The sequence below is a fragment of the Phyllostomus hastatus genome, unplaced genomic scaffold (genome assembly GCF_019186645.2).
Source record: "Phyllostomus hastatus isolate PE091 unplaced genomic scaffold, TTU_PhHast_1.1 phas_scaffold_78, whole genome shotgun sequence".
Taxonomy (NCBI): Eukaryota; Metazoa; Chordata; class Mammalia; order Chiroptera; family Phyllostomidae; genus Phyllostomus; species Phyllostomus hastatus.
The window spans coordinates 60,975,492-60,997,102 of NW_025334041.1; the positions used below are offsets into that span (position 1 = coordinate 60,975,492).

Here is a 21,611-nt window from a genome sequence, read left to right on the forward strand (position 1 = left end):
ACTTCTTTCCTCCCCTCTTACAGCTGTCAGTCTATTCCATGATTCCATGCCTCTGATTCTATTTTGTTCATTAGTTTATTTTGTTCATTATATTCCTCTCCTAAGTGGGATCCTATGGTTTTTGTCTTTCACTGACTGTCTTCTTTCCCTTAGCATAATCATCTCCAGTTCCATCGGTGCTGCTTGAAAAGGTTGGAATTCCTTCTTTCTTTCTGATGGGTAATTGTGTAGTAGTACCACATTTTCTTGTTTTAGTTTTTGTTATTTTTATCCACTCACCTACTTACTGTTGGAAACTTTGAATGTTTCTAAATCTTGGCTATTGTAAATAGCTCAGTTATGAACATGGGGGTGCATAAATTCTTTTGAATTGGTGTTTCAGGATTCTTCTGGTATATTCCCAGCAGTGGAATCACTGGGTCAAAAGGCAGTTTCATTTTTAGTTTTTTGAAGAAATCAATACTGTTTTCCACAGTGGCTGCACCAGTCTGCGTTCTCTCCAACAGTGTACTAGGGTTCCCTTTTCTCCACGTCTTCACTGGCACTTGTTGTCTGTTGATTTATTAATGATAGTCATTTTAGAAGATGTGAAGTGATTTCTCAATGTGGTTTTAATTTGCATCTCTCTGATGGTTAGTGATGTTGAGCATTTTTTATATGTCTATGGCCCATCTGTATATCCTCCTGAGAGAAGTGTCTATTCAAACCCTTTGACTATTTTTTAACTGGATTGTTTATTTTTTGGTGTTGAGTCATATGAGCTCTTTATTATATTTTGGTGATTAAACCCTTACTTTATGTATCTCTGACTATAGGAGACCTTTCTGTGTGGTATGGGCCAAGCTCCCACTCAGAAATGCCAGTGGAAAGTGAAGTCTGGTACACAGGACCCATGCCCATGGATAGGTTCTCCCATGGAGAATCAGGCTTGCATTGTACCTAAGCTGCTTTGAGACTTATTTTTTGCTAAAACCCCCTCACCCTGAATTGAGGCAGCAAATGTTTACTGGGTATCTTTAAAGTAACTTCCTAAAATCTATGCTAAACCTTCCAAGGACGAGTGTAACCAGTTCAACCACTTTTCCCTTTACATTGCAAATATCCTTCTTTTTTGATGTAATTAGCAACATCCTCTCCTTTGTTTTCTGTAAAAGGTAACCACTTAAAGCGAACCCATGCATAGTAAATGAGGACCATCCTTGTAATGTGCCGAGAAAAGCAATAAAAGCTTGTCAAGGCAAGGGCCGGCATGCTCTCCCCTTGAGAGAGTGGCCATGCTATTCCTTTTCCTTCACAGGACTCAGTAGTCCATGTGAATTTGTCTCATCTCAGCCACAATGCTGTGGACACTGCTTGCTGGTGTCTGCATGATCTGACAAATATGTTCTCTCATACAATTGGTACCATTTTCATTCTGATGGTGGTTTCTTTAGCTGTGCAGAAGTTTTTTAATTTGATATAGTCCCATTTGTTTATTTTTTCCTTTTTTCCTCTTGGCCTGGGAGATATATTGGCAAAAATATTGCTATACATGATATCTTAAATTTTATGGCTTATGTTTTCCTTTAGGATTATTATGATATCATGACTTTTATTTAAGTTTTTTATCCATTTTGAGTTTATTCTGGTGGATGGTGTAAGATGGTGGCCTAGTTTCTTTTTTCTTTTTTTTTTTTTTTTGCATGTACCAGTCCAGTTTTCCCCACAGCATACAGTGGAACAAAATCAGACATGGGGAGTCTTTTAACGGAGATTTGAACATTAGATGAGGGATTGGGGGAGATGAGCTCTCAAATTCCATTTAACCTTCAGAGTCACTGTGACTTAGAATCCTATGACTTAGAATTCTATTCATGACCTTTGAGTACCTCCAACTGCATGCAGCTGGAGCCAGCCAAGTCCCCACATTTTTACTGAGGAGTCATCTTTTTGTCCTTACCAAATATACATCTAAAAATGCCAAATTAAGAAGTGGTGAAGGAAGTGGTAAAGTTTAGATGCATCTTAGAAAAGGCAGTGACTTGTTACTACTTGGAAAATAAAACCAATATGCGTAGGGAGAGTACAAGTTTTAAAATATGCAAATACTTAAACATATTCTCTGGCATATTCAGACATAAAGGCTAACAAACCATAGAGCCAAAGTATGAAGAAAGATTAGATTCATTGCTATTAGGTGGCTTTATGAATATCAAGTAAAATTCATATTTTGAGGACACTGGAAACTTGAAGAAAACAAAAGAAAAAGGAGAGAAGATGTTTTCCTCTTAATCTAGAAAACAACATGTTTTTGAGATTTTTTTATCAGCTCCTTTTGAGATGATGATTTGAAATAATTTTTACTAAATCTGGGAGCTGCTGTAGACAGTGCTGTTTATTTGTCAACAATGTGTGTTACATGAAAGTACATTTTAATAGTTTAAATAGTTCATGTTACCATATTCTTGGATCTGTTAATATGTATTTGAAGGTCTAGCTTATAAACCTGAATTGTACTCAGTTTTATGTTAGACTATTTGACTCACAAATTATTTCTATCCCCAAAACATCCAAAAGGAATAATTACAACTTCAACTGTGTTCAAGAGAAGTCTTTGTGATTCTTTATACCTGCAATTTATATATCTTCAAAGAGAGTCTTAAGTGTCTTCAGGAGTTTAATGGTCACTCGAGGCTAAGAGGAGCTTGTTCAGACACTTAGGACTGGGCCAATATTGTCAATGACTTTATACCATCTTCTTTCCACTTCTATGGATTACCCAAAAGCAATAATGATTATTTCAGCCAGCTCTTGATACTCCTCTCTATATTCAGGGGAAGGTCAGCTATTTTTTGATTCCCATGGGAGAAAGAAAGCTCCTCAATCAGTTTCCTAAAATAGCTGGCCATTCTCAGCTGCTGGGCTGGAGTCCCTCCAGAGGTGAGCAAAGGGAATATAATCTAACGGCTGGTTGTGAGTAAGCAGTCACCAACACATGAGCTAGGAGAGGGTTCTCAGGACAATTCTGCCTACTCAAAATTCTTTATTCTTTTCTTGTTGAGAAGCTGGGTGTCTGCCACTTAAAATTTTTAATTTTATTTAAAGGCGAACCAGTGAATTGAAAATGAGACTAAATGTTGCTATCTTCTTTGGGGCTCTATTTGGTGCTTTAGGAGTTTTACTCTTTTTGGTGGCTTTTGGATCAGACTATTGGCTTCTTGTGACTGAAGTGGGGAAATGTTCAGGTGAACAGAATGTGCGTTTCTTTTTCAAACTATTAATGTATTTGGTAGTGGTGAGAGTAGCCTTATGTATCCTCTTAAAATCAGAGAATAGCAGTGGAATGTCTATTTCTTTATAAAAGAGATATGTACAAAAGTTACTGATCATTATTATTAGGAAAAATACCTTGTTTTAAAATTTTTCTGGGCATAATAGTTTAGATTACATTCCTTGTGTTGACAAGTTACTTCATTTGTGTTCTGTGCAGATAGAGAACATTACTTTTCACCATGAAGGATTCTTCTGGAGATGTTGGTTTAATGGTATTGTGGAAGGAAGTAATTCAAATATCTGGAAGTTCTGGTACAGTAAGTGTATTTTTACTTTATTTTCTCTTTTGTCTTTATGATAAAAATGAGCAGTTTCTTATTAAGTACATATCATTTACAAAATAGCATTGATTCTTAGTTGTAGACTCTCAAGAGGGTGTCTTCAAAAGGTTCATGAAGTGATTGCTGTTCAGTAACTATAAATGGCTATATAAATAATTATTTTATTGTAGCATATAAATAAGAATTTGGATATTTATGGTAAAACTGAATTATTCACTGTTTCCTTGTTCACTAACCCTAACAAATAAAGTTATTATTTATAGTATTTTTTCGAGTGTCTATTATTGTTATATTGCAAATAATATTTTTATTTTTTTATTCCATGAATATGAAATAATACATCCTATTTTAAAAATAGTTAAAATCCTATTTTTTTAATAATGAAATTTAAGTACCAGCTTTGGCAGATGAAAGCTTGCTCTATTTGGCCTTCAATCAAGTTTGTGGGCAATAACAAGAAATGCCTTGCTTTTGATGTTTGCATTCTCTCATAGAAAATTTAAGTTCTTTTTTGAAGTTGAACAGCTTCTTAAAAATATGATGCATTCTTTCAACTGTATTCCTTATATTGTATTAATCTTTGAAAATCAATTTATTGAAAATAGCTAGCCTTTATCTTATTATACCCAAGAAGAAAAGAACTGTTTATTACCCTAAAGCTTATTGTGGGCTAAAATTATTAGTCTGCTTATGAAATACTCCTGTGATAAACCAAAGTATGTTATTTACACAGCAGTTGAGTTCATGGAATATAAATAAAAATAAGAGATCATAGAAGACTTAAGAAAGCTCATGACAAGTTTGCATATGTGAAAGAAACAAAGTAATGATGAAATGTCATTTTGAGAGGGATATTTGATAGAATATATTACTGTCATTTAAGGGAGGAAAATAAATATGCAACATGTCAAAAATTATTTAGACTTTGGTAAAATGGAGTAAATCAGAACATGCAAGAGGAAGATGTTTTTGAAAAACTTTGAGAAAGGAAGACTATTTCACTCCCTTTTAAAATGTACACAATGAAATCTTCAAGTTTTAAACAACAGAAAAGTTCTTTCTTGTGGTTTCTTCAAATGCTAAATGTATATTTGAATTATTTAATTGTTAAATCTATTATTTCTATCTTTACCCTAGAAATAGGTTATAGAAGAAATTTTATATTTATTGGAACTGATCAAGGGTAAATCTAAGTTTTATTAGATTTTCAAAACAATTATTTTTTGAAAAATTACTATATACTAGGCATTATGTTAGAAACTAAAGAATATGGTTGTAAAATAAATGAAATGTGGTGCATTCAACTTTAAGGTGATATTAAAAAGGCATTCTCTGAGTTGAATTATGTCATGAGTAAGACCTTTGGGATACATTCTCTTTCCAGATTCCTATGCCTCTTGATATGAGATTTTCAGAAAGTCTTTCCCCTTCACTTAATAATTTTTGAATTTGTTGATCTATCCCACAGTTTTATTTAGCCTGTGTGTCCCAGACTCCCTATTTCTTTTCTATTAGGAACTAGTCTTCACTCAGGTGCTTGATAACAAATATCATTGTTTTGGTCTCCTCCCTAGCCAATCAGCCACCATCCAAGAACTGCACACATGCTTACCTGTCTCCATATCCTTTTATGAGAGGCGAGCACAATTCTACCTCCTATGACTCTGCAGTTAGTAAGTACCTCTGTCCACAATATGTCTCTGAGAAAAACACGTCTTTCTGAAAGATGCTCCCCAGAAAATTTTTATGGGCTATTAAAAATAATTTAACATCTAAAAATAATTTAATATGTATAATCTCAATGTTTTCTTTTATGTCAATCTGTTATGTACAAAATAATAGAATATCATTTTTAACATACTATAATTCTAACAGAATATAACTTCGGTCTAAAAGTTAAGCTATTATAATTTACTTGCCACTTACAAAGATAAATTTTTAAAAGTGTATTTCCTGATATGAAAGTAATGACATTCATTAGTAAGAACTGCTTCCTAAAGCTGTAAGTGACCTACAACTAGTCTTGCAATAGAAAATATTATAGTATATACCCTGCCTTTAGAACATTTTTTGCAATTGTTACACATAAGAACCTGACTTTGTTACTATATTTCTACAAAATTACCGAACTTTTATGCATGATAAGCCACAGAAAGAGAATAGTTAGATGTCATTAACTGGGCATCATGATTATGTAACTTTTTTTTGTCATTTTCACACTATTTGCTCTCTAGAAAGTGCATAAACATAGTTTATATGGAAACTACATAATACGTAGTATATAAATCCTATTTTATATAAAGTACATAAGCTCAATATGTCAACTTTATTCTTAGCTAGTTTCATGAACTTTTAAATAAAGAGTGTTTATCTTAATCTTAAAAGTAAAGTTTGGTAGAACATTTCAAAGAGAGCTTGTGGAACACAAACCAGGGGCTCCTAACACTGTGAGCAAATATTGAAGTTTTCCACAGGATGTAATTGTCACTCAATAGTGCTATATTTTTTCTGGAAAGATAAAAGACTTAACTACTCATATCCATGATTGGTGATGTTGGAAAGTAAATTAATGTCTCCCAAGTTAGAAAAAAACAACAACAAAAAGCTAAGAGTTGGTATAAAATTCTCCAATGGCATGAACAAAAACAAAAAATGTTTGTTTTTCAAAGGGAATACATAATATATTTTATGTTCTGAATAAGCATATATTAGTCAGGATTCTCCATAAAATCAATAGGGGATACACATATAAAAAACAGATAATTGAGAAAGAGACTTTAAGGAATTGGATTGTGTGATTGTGGAGGGTAGCAAGTCTACAAGGTTGAAGATGCAGATGAGTCGGTATTGCTGTCTTGAAACGGAGGCCTGGAAAGTAGTAAATTTCAATGTTTCAATCTTGAAGAGAATTCCTTCTTATTCAGAAAACCTCAATCTTTGTTCTTGAAGACTTCAAATGATTAAATTGTGCCCATATTAATTATAAAGGATAGTCCACTCTACTTGTAGTACACTGATTATAAATGGTAATCACATCTATCCACTGCCTTAAGAGCAACATCTAATGAAGTGTTTGACCAAACACTTAAGCATCATAGTGAACCAAATTGACACATAAAATTAACCATCACAGAACTTCCATTGTTTGTTTTTTTATCTTTCTATAAAATCATGTATTTCCATACACTACAATTTTGTTTTAAGTTTGTCAAAGATTGCAGAATTTGCTTATATCACATCATTAACATGACATTATATGAAAGGGAGTGAGGTCTGCAGAGGAAGTGAACTGAGCTGATCCTCCACTGTGCTTGCCCCTCAGGGTTGCTTGTCACAACACAGGCAAAAAGATTGTGACTATTGGTCTTCCAAATGTGTGTGGTGTGACACTCTTTCCCATTAAAAACTATATGAGGAAACTCATGCACATTTGTCAAAACTCCTTGCATCATGTATATGTTGACCTTTGCATTGCTAAGAGGAGAGATGGTACAGGAAAGAGTATAAGCTATTTTATATTACAAAAAGTCACAAAAAATATTTCTTCCCTGACATTCTTACTTTTATAAAATAATCTAAGAAATGGTATAGGGTTGACTTTCCAGAACATTATGTATCTACATGAATATTAGTATTGTTTTTGTTGATACTCATGTGTTGAGGCCTTTTGATAAGTATTGCAGGTACCATCTGTTTTAAAGTAAATCTGTGTATTTGAAAAATCTGTACCTCTAGGCAATAGTGGAGAACTTAAAAACAAGGTAATATAATCTATGCATAATAATTATGGTGGAGATGGATAGTAAATGTGTATCAAAATAATTATACTGCAAGTACAATTAGAATTGTCATGTAGCACAGCATATAATTACTGTGCCATTTTTTGGATCTAGAGACAAAACCATATTCCAATTTTTTAAAAAAAGGTAATCAAACTCTTCTTTGACTCATTCACATTAAAGCAACTTTATCAAATGCTTTAAGATGACTGACAGGGGAAGAGGTATGTCCTACAACACAAACAGTATATACGCATTCCATTTATCTTAATATTATACAATGATATCTGACATTGTATTTGGATGACTTTTAATTATTTCCTTTATTCAAGACAAGGACACAGATTTTATCAGAAGGGTTATACCTGACTGAAAGTATGTGTTTCCTAGCCAATGAGGCTTCACTAGACTCCAGAGCTTCTCTGTCAGGCATATATAGTTGTCAATTTATTCTGGGTAAATTCAAAGTATTGTTTGTACAATTTAATGTATCCTGGCCTGGCAAATTATTGGTAAAATGGCTTTGTATTCTCCCGAGTTTTTACAATTTCAGTTACCCAATATTGAAATCGGTGAACATAATAAATGGTTTATTATTTTCTGGAAAGACCATTTTAGAACCGTCAGATACTACTGGTGAAATTATTCCATTTCATAATATGAAAACTAAGAATGAGACTCAGAGAAAAGAAGTGATTTTGTCTTTACACAGCTGATCATTGCCAGAATTTATGCAAAGTTTCAAGTCTCTGGATTTTGTTTATTGATAAATTATGTGAATAATTTACATTAATAGTTTAGTCTTCTAAATTACAGTGAATAAAATTTTTAATTTTAGTGCTTAACATTAAAAATTTTAAGTGTAAATCTTTCAGTTGAATTTCAGTGGAAGAATGAATTAAATGTATGGTTTTTTTCTCTACCTTTCTATCTGATCCTAACTTTTGTATATAATCAGGTCTAATGTAGTGTTTCCTTTACTTTTTATCTCAAATACATTATCTGCAATTCAGTTGTGCTCAAATCTAGAAATTTGAATGATCGTCCAAGCCTATAGGGGATAATTTAAGTATTGTTTTTTGAGGTACTTTGTGTATTTTGAAGTCATTAAATTCTATTACATTTTGATATCTGTCAGAAGTTAGATTTTCTGGTTTGTCTCATGACTAAACTCATTACATTTATTTAGTATCATTTGATAAGTATTTGCTGAACATAGATTAATTTTCAAGATAATTCAACCCCTGAGTAAACTGATCATTTCTTTTTGATGTCCTCCTAGCCTTTGACCACACCTGTATGAAAGTACTGCTTATACTTAACTGTAATTCTATGTTTATCTAAGTTTTTTTTTATGATTTATTGCAACCCCCCTAAAGGCACAGAATGTAACCTACTCAACATCTGTATTCCCAGAACTTAACATAGCACCTGGTACTTAGCAGATGCTTAAATATTTGACAAAATAACAATGCAAAAATCACAGATAACATTTTCAGCAGTTAACTATTTTAATTTTATTTTTTGAAGTAGAACAGTTTGTTTTGGAACTAATTTCATACTTGTCTTTTCTCTTGAACAGAAGGTATTGAACATAATTGCATCTTTTCTTGATGAGTTAGAACAAACACATACACAACAGGGTAGCCACCATGACCTTCTTTGAATTCCTCAGAAATAGTATTTGCCTTCTTGTCCCAAGGCCTTCATATATTCCATCCCAGCTCCCTGTATACCATTTATCTCTTCCATACTCCTCCTCCCTTCATTTCTTTCACAAGACAGCTTTATCCTCAGTTTTCCAAGGATGTCTTCCTTGCCAGTAGTCCCTTATCACACTAATACTTGTACTAGACCAGGTTCTCTTTTATATAACTCATGGTTTAATTTGATAAATCATAGCCCAAATTTTAATTATTTATTGTGTAATTATTTTGTTCATAAATTTTTTTCCTAGTTCAACTCTAAGCTCCTATAGTGATGATGTCTTTTATGTTTGGCTCAACATTATAACTCTTTTAGGCTGAATATTTTTTGTAGAATGAAAATTTCTTAGAAGTTTTCATTATTATACTGCACTGTGGTACTAATAGTAATGCCTTAAGAAACTGCTGATGTATTCAGGAATTTTTTAAGACTTTACTAAATAGACCTAGATTACTCTTTATTTTTTTTGTTCATACATTTTGTAGTTTTTAGGTCTTCAAAATTGTTTTTAGATGTCAGCTGTCCTTTGCTTTTATCATCAGGGTTTATTTATTTACTATTCTTTTCTGATATGTTTTCCTTCACCATTATACAGTAAATGTAGGGTCAAGTGTATGATGTAAGACTAGAATCAGAAAGGCCACTAGGCAAGATATTTGTCAGCAACACATTAAGCTGTAAGTAACAGAAAATAGACAGAAGGTACAGTGTAAGACTATTTTTCTCCCATAGTAAGACGTTCAGAGGCAGCTGCCATAATGATACTCCCAGGGACCCAGACCCTTTCAACCTTTTCTCCCATAATCTTTGACAGATGGACAGTTGCTATAGTGTTCTTCTATCTTCAGAAGAGCAGAACTGTCCCTGGAATCCTTTAGCAGATTTCTTCCAATGCTTTCTTTACCAGAAGGGTGCCACATGATATCTTGCTAAGCTTGGGCATGGAGTTGTTCGCTTTCTAGCCACCAGCATAGGACAGGAGAAGGGAGGAGGTCTGAGTGTATTAACCTAAAGGATCCTCCTCAGAGGACCCTATTAGGTCTTGAATGCAGGTGGAACAGGAAAGGTAAACATAAAATAATTAATATAAATAATAGTTAATGTTTAAAACTTAATAGCCAAAAAATAGACAGCTGGGGAAATCTTGGGTGGTGAAGAAATTTCCTTTTGAAGAATGTATAATTCAGTTTAAACAATATAAATAAAAGGTGATATGGTCACTTTCCAAACAACAAATATTATTTTAGTGTATTTCTTTCCAGTCATTTTATATGCATTTGTACATAGTTTTAATCATTGGGAATACAAATGTATATCTCACTTGTATATTTTGAACATAACACACATTTCTCCATGTTTTTACCTAACAGTTTCTTAAATTTTAAATATGTTAGATGCTACCTCAACACTAAAAATAATTATATGCTTGTAACATTTTTCATAATTTTTATTAGTTCTTTGGATTATACATTTCCAGAAGTGTGAATGGTGAATGAAAAGATAGGAATGGATTTTTGTTATTGTATTATCATGACATAGTACCAACATGTTTGCCAAATGGTACATGAATGACTTCAACTAAGCACATTTGGCAAGAAATACAGATCATGAGAATCAAGAGGAAGGGCTTGTTTTGAATTGGAGGATGAGGATTTATTTTGGATTTAGATGTATTAAATTTGGGTTGATGGTGGAACAGCAGTAAATAATTTAGGGAGTAGCTTGATGTGCAAAACTGAATTTCCTGAAAGATATTAATTAGCACAGAAGATACTAATGAGGAATTTCAGAGGTAGTTTTTGATATGAGATACAGTCTTTAAGAAAATAAAGAAAAAAGAAAATAATAGGAAAAAGGTAGTAAAATACCCACAGTACTTAGCAGGAGAAGGAAAGAAATTAGGACAGCTCATAAAATAGAAAGAGAATGAAGCATTGAGAAGCAAGCTGATGAGCAGGCTCATGTGCTGTCAAAGGGGCTGATGGAGGGGAGAGTCTTGGGAAGGAGATGTTGGTCCTCAGTGTCTGATGCAGAGTGAATGAAAATGAGAGGGGAACAGGAAGGATCTGGATAATATGCCAATAATGCAAAACTTCTGGTGGTCCCTGATAGCTCCCTTCCACCAAAGGATCAGCTGTGGAGGTACATACAAGTGGTTTTTTCCAGGCACCTCCTTCTACACCTAGACCCACATGTCCTACTGAATGGGCTTGAGGCTTCCAGATCTTTGCCCTGTATCCGACTCCTGTTCACTACCAGTTCCCTTGGATTGGAGTGGAGAGTTTGCCCTCTTTTTTGGTAATGCCCTTTCCATGCAGGAAACCATTTCATTTTCCTGTACGTTTTGTCACCTGAGGATCTTCCTGAGAGCAAAACTGTACCATAAGCTTCCTCTTACTTCTCTTCTCCCCAGAGAGGTCAGAAATCAGTGATATTAAAGGGGTGGAGCAACAGAATTCTGGGAAGGTGAAACCTCACACTGGGATGCTTAGGGAGTGGACAGTGAGGAAGTTGAGACCTTTGCAATTAGACAACATTTGACCTTGGGGTAGTTACCAAAAGAGCACAGCATCACAGAGGACCAAGTCCATATAAAATAGTGACATATGTACACACACAACATCTTGCTTCACTATACAAGGCAAAATAAGATGAAATATACAAATGAATTATATTAGGCAGCTTTAAACAGCAAAGAAATTAATTAAGATTTGAGTCCTAAGTTAGTTTAAGTATTTAAATAAATGAGGGGACATGTCTAATTTTGTTGGGGTGATATCTTGCTTTTAGATCAATTACACTGGTGCAGCTGGGTCTTATTTATTTATCATTTTTCTCATGTTCAGATGTAGGGAATCTGGACATTGTCTTAAATTTACCAAATAGTTTTAAATACTTTATTCTACTCAGCTTTAGGTGTGTAGGAAAAAAACATACTTTGCAAAATGTAATGGAAGATACAATTCATTCTTTTTTGGGGAGTGTTATATTTAGAAATACCTTAATATCCACTTAATTTCCTACTAGTCATTCAGTCATTTGGGTCATGTAGCTGTGGTCTCAGATACAGAATGATTTTACAAGGTGGCTGCATTTTCTGTCTCTGGCTGGCTTTTCATCTATATCCCCAGTGTAGGAGCCCTTGCATTCACATTCAGCTACAGCTCACAGGGCAGCTCATTCAGCTTACCAGTGCTGCAGTTCATGAGGATTCAGTGGCATCTCAGTTCCATGGCCCAACATCAATGTTTTATTTAAAAATCACTTATTCAGAGGGAATTATTTTGTTTTGTACAATTTATTCATGGACTTCAAAGGATTGGTTGGCAGTTCATGCAATATTTCTTCAATAAAGCAGGCAATTGTTTTCTGTAAACAAGAATGTATGGTTATTTATCATATTGTGGCTTGACTTCCCTTCATAGAAGAGAGGCCCCAATCTCTACAGAGACTTCTGGTGATATCTGGGAAAATGTTGGCCACACCTGGAAGGAAAATCTCCTCTAACGATAGGGTATTTCTTGGTGCTCTAAATAAGGGTTTCTCAACTTTAGCAGTATTGATAATTAGGCCCATATCATTATGTTTTGTGGGGCTGTCCTGTGCATTGTAGTATATTTATTTAGCAGTCTCCCTAGCCTCTACCCACTAGATGCCAGTAGCACCCTTCAGTCATGAGAATCAAAATGTCTCCAAACATTGCCAGCTCTCTTGGGGTGAGTGGGCACAAAATTACTTCTGATGAGAACCACTGGAGCATTCTAGACATTTATTCCCAGCACTTCTGACCCAGGATCCAAGATCTTCTTTAAAATTATATTTATACTGCCTACACTCTGTGCCCAGCTCCAGTTCTTGGCCCAAAGCATATAAATATTGGTTGGTTTCCTTCTGCCTTTTTTTCAAGCAGAATATATTCAGACCCAAGATAAGCTGGCCTAAGCCTGTCTTATCTTTAATATTATTGCATTTTCTCCAACCTTTGGATATTTGTTTAGAACAGAATGTTAATTAAATTCAATTAAAAATATTGAATACTATGTGCTGTGGACTATTTTGGGTGCTTCAAAGTTAGCCTTAAATTCTTGCCCATATTGAGTTTTCATTATAGGGGAAGCAGAAAATAAAATATGTCAGTCAAGTGTCTGGATAGAAATAAATGGATGTGGGGTATGTGTGGAGAGAATGCCAATGTTAAATAGGGCAACTAAGGAGACCTCACAGAGATGATATCTGTTTGAGTTGGTCAGTCCTGGGTCGAATGAAGCTGTGCCATTGAGCTGGGCCAGCAATTTTCAACCCTTGTGCCACAAGAATTTTTAAATTATGTAATACCTGGCTATTTAGTCAGGGGAACTGACCTCTTTTTCCTTGGATTGTTAGATAAAAAATTATGACAGTCAACACAATAATAGCTGTCTGGTGGGAATGAATCAAAATTACATGTATGTATTTTTATGTCAGATCAGCAAAAATATATACTTTTTGGTATGCTACAGAATATTAGTTATTAGTCTATGTGTGCTGAGCTAAGCTGTCATAGTTCTTTGATTTCTCTCTTGGGGATTATACAGACAGTGTTTAGCACAAGGACACTTCAGTGCAAGAGGTCCCTGGGGTTATAAGCTGCCCTTCCAGTCAACATGTCTGTGTTTACCACCTGGAACCACTGCATCCTAGCTCTGGCTTTCTGTCTCCACGAAATTCACTGCACTCATTTGTAGAAAGGCGGTAAGTATAGTATCAGTTTCACACCGTTGTTAAAATGAGAAGAGATAATAATACAAAAGCTTAGCAGGGTGGTTGCCATGTAGCTATTTTTATGACAGTCATTTAGGGCACTGAAAATAAGTCAACATCAGGGCACATGAATTCATCATAGCTTCTCCTTAGTAACATGTTTCCTACTCTCTGCAGTGTGTGTGTGCATGTGTGCACATGCAGTACCATCAAGCCTTTGACAGAATTTATGGCAAAAAGTAAGGGCTTCAAAAGCAGTGTTATTATAACCATGATCATTGTCATTCTAGTACAAGAGAGTTAATATTACCATCCATACTGGCCAAGATTTACCACTATTTATCTGGTAATATTGATTAAAGTTTATTTTAAAGATATTTATTGCGCACATACTAAGTTCTAGACATTTTTCTAGGTTCTAGGAAACAGCAGTGAACAAAATAGATGGACATCCCTGCCCTGTGGAGCTGACATTTTAGTGAGAGGAAAAAGACAAAGCAACACAAAATAAGTCAATTATATAGTAGTTGGAAGATGACAAGTGCTCTGGTAAAACATGGAACATGGGAAGAGGCTGGAGACTAGGAGCACGGGGCACACATGTGGGGGTGTTAAGAGCTACATAATGTGGTCAAAAGGAAACATACCTCTGAAAAAGTAACATTTGAGTGGAGACTTGAAAGTGAGGCAGTGAGGTATATGATATCCAGAAGAATGTTCCAGATAGACAGAACATCAAATGCAAAGGCCTAGAGGGACTAGGACACATCTGACATGTGCAAATAACAGAAAAGAAGTCTGCACAGCAGAAGAGTGAGTGAGGGGAGAGTAAAGGAGATGCTCAGAGAGACAGAGGGTACCAGGATGGGCTGAGCCTGTGTGACCACCTTGGCTTTTACTCTGAGTGGGATTAAGTGGGAGATTTGAGGGGAGATCTGATTTATATTGTACACGAATCTTAACAGACTACAGGAAGGCGACAGTGGAATCAGGGAGCCAGGAACTTTGCTATATTTTAGATGGCTAAGATAGGGATATTGGTATGGGAATATTTGTCTGATTCTGGACTTGTCCTTTAAAATTATTTAACAACCAATAAGGAAATTATAAAATGGTTAAGACAATGAAACAAAAAATTCTTATGTTTAGACTATTAAGTATCTTACAGTATCAGCCCTGGGCTTCATTTTTTCCTATTTTTTACTATTAGAAAATACAGACATTTTCAAACATTTATAGAAACAGAGAAAAGAGTATAGTAAATCCATATATTATCATCACCTGGCCTCCATTAGTATCCACATATTTTCTAAAGAACCTTTATTACTGTGAGTTGGAGAGTTCTGTATATATTCCAGCTAAGTTTTTTACTGGTTATATGGTTTTCAAATATTTTTTCCCACTCTGTAGCTCGTATTTTCATCATTTTAAGGTCTTTCACATAGTAAGAGTTTTGAATTTTGTTGAAGTTCAATTTATGGAGGTTTTCTTTTATGAATCATACCTTTGGGGTCATATCTGTAAGACCAAGCCTCAGATTTTGCAGATTTTCTCCCATTTTATTCCAAAAATTTGATAGTTTTTTTTTAAAGATTTTATTCATTCATCTCTAGAGAGGGAAGGAAGGGAGAAAGAGAGAGAGAGAAACATCAATGTGTGGTTGCTGGGGGCCGTGGCCTGCAACCCAGGCATGTGGCCTGGCTGGGAATCGAACCTGCGACACTTCGTTTCGCAGCCCGCGCTCAATCCACTGAGCTACGCCAGCCAGGGGTCAAAATTTTGATAGTTTTATGCTTTAAATTTAAATCTATTATCTATTTTGAGTTGACTTTTGTATGAGAGATGTGATTTATTAATTTTCAAATGTATGTCCTATTGCTCTAGCACTATTTATTGAAGAAACGATCTTTCTTGCATTGAATTGCTTGTGCACCTGTCTCAAAATATAGTTGGTCGTACTTGTGTCACACTATTTCTGGTGTATGTATTCTGTTCCATTGACCCATGTGACTCTCCCCCTGCCAGTTCCATACCATCTGGATTACCTTAACTATGTCATAAAATTGGGTTGAGTGATCTCTTCCACAAGGTTCGTCTTCTTCAAAATGATTTTAACTATTCTAGATCCTTTACCTTTCCATATAAATTTTAGAGTAGTTTTGTCTATATCTATAAAAATTTATTGGATTGTAGAATCATCTGTATATGAATTAATTTGGGGAGAATTAATATTTTTATTATATAGAATCTTCCAATCTGTGAATGTAATATATGTTTCTATTTATTTAGATCTTATGTTTTTCATCAGCATTTTGTAGTTTTTAGTGTATAAGACCTAATATGCTATATCTATTTCATTTTTCTTTTTTAAATATATTTTATTGATTATACTATAACAGTTGTCCCATTTCCCTCCTTCACTCCCCTCTACCCTGCACACCCTCTCCCACCCACAATCCTCCCTTTAGTTCATGTCTATGTGTAATAAGTTCTTTAGCTTCTACATTTCCCATACTACGAGCAATTATAATTGTTATTGTATTTATGTGTTTTGCATGTATTTATTGATAGTAGAAACATAACTGATTTTTATATTGTATTCTGTGACCTTGCTGAATTCACTTAGTAGTTCTAGAAATATTTTTGTAGGTTACCTGGAATTTTCTACATAGGTAGTTATGGCATTGGTATATAGTGACAGTTTTATTTCTTCCTTGCTTTTTTGTATGCCTTTTATTTTATTTTCTTGCCTTACTCCACTGGCTACAACTTCCAGTACCAGCCTGAATAGCAGCAGTGAGAGCAGACATCCTTGTCTTGTTCTTACTCTTGAAAAATCATTGAGTCTTTCTGTGTTAAATATGATGCTTAATGTAGGTTTTTTGGAGATGGTTTTTATTAAATTGAGGATGTTTCCCTTTATTCTTAGTTTCTTGTGAGCTTTTCTTATGAATAAATGTTGATTTTTGTTAAGTGTTTTTCTGCATCAATTAATATGATCACAATATTATTTTTCTTTAGCAAATATTAATATTGTATATTATATTTATAGATTTTCAAACACTGTAATGGATTTTTAGCCCTAGAATAAATCTCCCATGGTCATGATGAATTCTACTAACTTTTGTTAAGGATTTTTGCATCTGTATTTATGAGGAATAGTGGTCTGTATTTTTTCCACTTTAATACTGTCTTTGTCTGGGCTTAGTATCAGGGTGATACTGGTTTCATAAAGTAAATTGGGAATTGACAATCTTATGTTGTCAGGAAGATGTTATTCTTTAAATGTAAATGTTTGGTGGAATTCACCAGTGAAACTATCTGGGCCAGGAGATTTAACTTTCAGGTAACTTAAAATTATAAATTTAATGTCCCCAATAGTTATAGGGCTATTTAAATTATGTATTTAATATTATGTGAATTGTGATAGGGGTTTCCTAGGAACTAATCCATTTTATCTAAGTTGTCAAATTTATATCTACAGAATTGTTCATAATATTCCCTTATTATCCTTTTTATGTATGCAGTATCTGTGGTGATATTCCCCTATTTCATTCCTGATATTGATAATGTTTCTTATATTTCCTTTGTCAGTGTTGTTACGAGCTTGTTCATTTTATTGAACTTTTCACACCCCGCTTTTTTCTATTAGTTTTATTTTTTGAATTTCATTGATTTATACTTGTATATTTAATATTTCCTCCTTTTTATTTGCTTTAGGCTTGTCTTCTTTTTATAGTTTCTTGAGGTAAAAGATTAGATTACTGATATTTTCTTCCCTCTTTTCTATTGTATGAATTTACTGATGAAGATTTCACTCTCAGCACTGCTTTAGCAGTTTACCACACTTTTGATATGTTTTATTTTTATTTTCATTTAATAAAATGTGTTTTAAAATTTTTCCTTGAGACTTCTATAACTCAGAGATTATTTAGAAGTACATTGTTTTGTTTCCAAGAGTTTAGGAATTTTTCTTTAATCTTTCTGTTATTAAGTTTCAGTTTGTTTCCATTGTGATCAAGGACCATACTCTGTATGATTAAATTATTTTAAATTTAATAAGGTTTGTTTTGTGGCCCAGGGTATGGTCTGTTGTTCTGTGTGTTCCATATAGCTATTGTTGGATGAAATGTACTAGGAATGTGAATAAGAACCTATTAGATATGGCGTTGCTGAGTTCTTCTGTATCCCAGCTGATTTTCTGCCTAGTTGTTCTATTAATTGTTGAGAAGTGGTATAGTTTCTAAATCTACTGAAGTCACCAAAATATTTGTGAATCTATGTATTTCTTTTTTTATTCTATCATTTGTTGCTTTAGATATTTTGTACCTCTGTTGTTAGATGCATATACATTACATTTTACTATGTCTTCTTGGTACAGTGACCTTTTTATCATTGTATGATGTTGCCAGTAAATTTTTTATCCTAAAATCTACCTTATCTGATGTGAATATATATTATATTAATTAATGTAATATTAAAAAATATATGTATGGCCCTGACCAGGTGGCTTGGATGGAGCATCTTTCCATACACCAAATGTTGTGGGTTTGATCCACTTCTTTACTGATGGGCACTTAGGATGTTTCCAAAACTTGGCTATTGTAAATTGTGGTGTTATGAACATTGAGTCATGTAGGTTCTTTTGAATTGGTGTCAGGATTCTAAACATATAATCCCATCTGTGGAATCACTGGACCAAAAGGCAGTTCTGTTTTCAGTTTTTTGAGGAAATTCGGTACTGTTTTCTACAGTGGCTGCACCAGTCTGCATTCCTACCAAACAGTGTACTAGGGTTCCCTTTTCTCTACATCTTCATTGGCAGTTGTTTGTTGATTTATTAATGATAGCCATTTTGGAAGGTGTGATTTTACTCCTCATTGTGGTTTTAATTAGCATCTCTCTGATGGCTAGTGATGTTGAGCAACCATTTCTATGGCTCTGGGCCCTCTGTATGTCCTCCTTGGAAAAGTGTTCAGGTTTTTTGCCTATTTTTTCTTGTGTTCTTTTTTTAAAGATTTTATTTATTTACTTTGAGAGAGAGGAGAAGGGATGGAGAAGAGAGGGAGAGAAACATCAATGTATGGTTGCCTCTGCCACACTCCCTACCCGGGACCCACCTTTGCCCAGTTTTTTAATTGGATGGTGTTTCTTTCTGCTGTGGAGTTGTGTGAGTTCTGTATATATTTTGGAGATCAAATCCTTGCCCAAGGTATCATTGGCAAATGTATTTTCCCATATGGTTGGTTCCCTTTTCTTTTTGCTGACGTTTTCTTTAGCTGTACAGAAGCTTTTTAGTTTGATGTAGTCTCCTTTGTTTACTCTTTCCTTTATATTCCCTGTCCTGGCGGATGTATTGGTGAAAATATTTCTGTGTGGAATATTGTAAATTCTCCTGCCTGTGTTCTCCTCTGGGATCTTTATGGTGTCAAAACATATATTTAAGTTTTTTATCCATCTTAAGTTTATTTTGGTATATGGTGTAAGTTGGTGGCCTAGTTTCATTTTTTTGCATGTACCTGTCCAGATCTCCCAACACCGTCTGAAGAAGAGGCTATTTTTATTCCATTTTATCCCCCTGCCCCCTTTGTCAAATATTTATTGACCATAGAGACATGAGTTAATTTCTGGACTCTCTATTCTCTTCCACTGATCTATGTTTCTGTTCTTATGTCAGTACAAGAGTGTTTTGATTAGAATGGCCTTTTCATATAGTTTTTTATCAGGTATTATGATTCCTCTTACTTTGTTCTTCTTTCTCAAAATTGCAGAGGCTATGTGGGGACATTTATGGTTCCATATAAATTTTTAAAATATTTATTCTATATCTGTCAGATAAATCATCAGCATTTTAATAGGGATTGTGTTGAATCTATAAATTGCATTGGGTAGTATGGACATTTGGATGATGTTAATTCTTTCACTCTGAACGTGGTATATGCTTCCATTTATGTGTGTCTTCCTTAATTTCATTCTTTACTGTTAGATAGTTTAATGAACAGGTCTTTTACCTCCTTGGTTAGGTTTATTCATAGGTACTCTATTTTTCTTGTTGCTATTTAAAATGGGATGTTTTCCCGAGTTTCCATTTCTGGTATTTCATTCTTGGTGCACAAAAATGCCTTCAATTTCTGAACATTGACTTTATATCCCAGTTGCTTTGCCAAATTTACTTACTAGGTCAAGTTGTTTTTTTGATGGGGTCTGTAGGGTTTTCTATGTACACTATCATGTCATCTGTAAAAAATGACAGTTTTACTTTCTCCTTTTCAATTTGGATGTGTTTTATTATTTTTTTTTCTTTTCTGATCACTCTGGCTAGAACTTCCAGTACTACATTGAATAGAAGTGGTGAAAGTGGATCACTTCTTCTTGATCTTCGGGGGAGAGCTTTCAGTTTTTGCCCATTTAGTAAGAAACCCTGTAGGTTTCTTGTGTATGGTCTTTATTATATTGAGGTATGCTCCCTCTACTCCCACATTGATGAGTGTTTTTACCACAGATTGGTACTGTACCTTATCAATGTTTTGCCACATCTGTTGATATAACCATGTGATCTTTGTCTTTCTTTTTGTATTACATTTATTGATTTGTGAATATTGTACCATCTTTGCATCCCTGGGACGATCCCACTTGATCATGGTCTTTGATCTTTTCAATGTATTCCTGGATGTGGTTTGCCAATATTTTGTTCATGATTTTAGCATCTATAGTCATTCGTGATATTGGCCTGTAGTTTTCTTTCTCTGTTGTGTCTTTATCTGGTTTTGAAGTCAGGATGATGCTGGCCTCATAAAAAAGACTGGTAGTCCTCCCTCTTTGATTTTTTGGCATAGTTTGAGAAAGATAGGGATGAGCTCTTCCCTAAATGTTTGATAAAATTCTCCTGTGAAGCCATCCAGTCCAGGGCTTTTGTGTGCCAGAAGTTTTTTGATTATTGCTTCAATTTCACTAGCTGTTATTTGTCTATTCAGGCTTTCTGCTGCTTCTTAATTCAGTTTTGGAACATTATATGTTTCCTGATACTTGTCCAATTTGCCCAGGTTTTCAAATTTCTTGGCATTTACTTGTCTGTAGTAATTTCTTACAATCCTTTTTATTTCTGTGGTGTTAATTGTAATTTTTCCTCTTTTGTTTCAGATTTTATATATTTGGGTCCTCTCTCCTTTTTTCCTTGATGAGTCTGGTTGAAGGCTTATCGATTTCGTTTCTATTTTCAAAGAACCAGCTCTTGGATTTATTGATCCTTTGAATTGTTCTTTTAGTCTCTATGCCAAGGGTGTTAAACTCATTTTTACTGGGGGCCACATCAGCCTTGTGGTTGCCTTCAAAGGACCAAGTGTAATTTCAACTCCTTAACAGGTAAGGAGTAATTACACTTATACAGTCCTAAAATTATTTCAGCCCTTTGAAGGCAACCACAAGGCTGAAGTGGCCCCCAGTGAAAATGAGTTTGACACCCCTGTATGTCATTTAATTCTGCTCTGATCTTGTTGTTTGTTTCCTTCTATTCACTCTGGCTTTGTTTGTTGTTGCTCCTCTAGTTCTTGTAGATGTAGGGTTTGGTTGTTTATTTGAAATTTTCTATCATTTTTATATAAACCTGTATTGCTATGAACTTCCTTCTCAGGACTGCCTTCACTCTGTCCCATAGATTTGGGGCTGTTGTGTGTTCATTTTCATTTGTTTCCAGAAACTTATAAAATTTCTTCCATGATCTTGTTGTTAACCCATTCATTGTTTAATAGCATACTATTCAGTCTCCATGAGTTTGAATATTTTTGAATTTTTT

General features: G+C 34.3%; 1 protein-coding gene and 1 non-coding gene across 3 annotated transcripts in view; both read left to right on the forward strand.

Annotated features, from left to right (window-relative positions):
• Positions 1-2,963: 2,963 nt before the first annotated feature.
• Positions 2,964-21,611, forward strand: part of TMEM182 (transmembrane protein 182) — a 60,523-nt gene continuing 41,875 nt past the window's right edge. For both annotated transcript variants that reach the window (XM_045828837.1, XM_045828838.1), the window contains exons 1-3: positions 2,964-3,235; positions 3,470-3,569; positions 5,168-5,266. In XM_045828837.1, the coding sequence (XP_045684793.1) occupies positions 3,104-3,235; positions 3,470-3,569; positions 5,168-5,266 (331 nt within the window). In that variant the 5' untranslated portion in view covers positions 2,964-3,103. The remainder of the gene's footprint in view (positions 3,236-3,469; positions 3,570-5,167; positions 5,267-21,611) is intronic.
• Positions 5,990-6,115, forward strand: LOC123812271. The gene has a single exon (XR_006784551.1). It is a non-coding gene; the product is annotated as a small nucleolar RNA SNORA25 (small nucleolar RNA).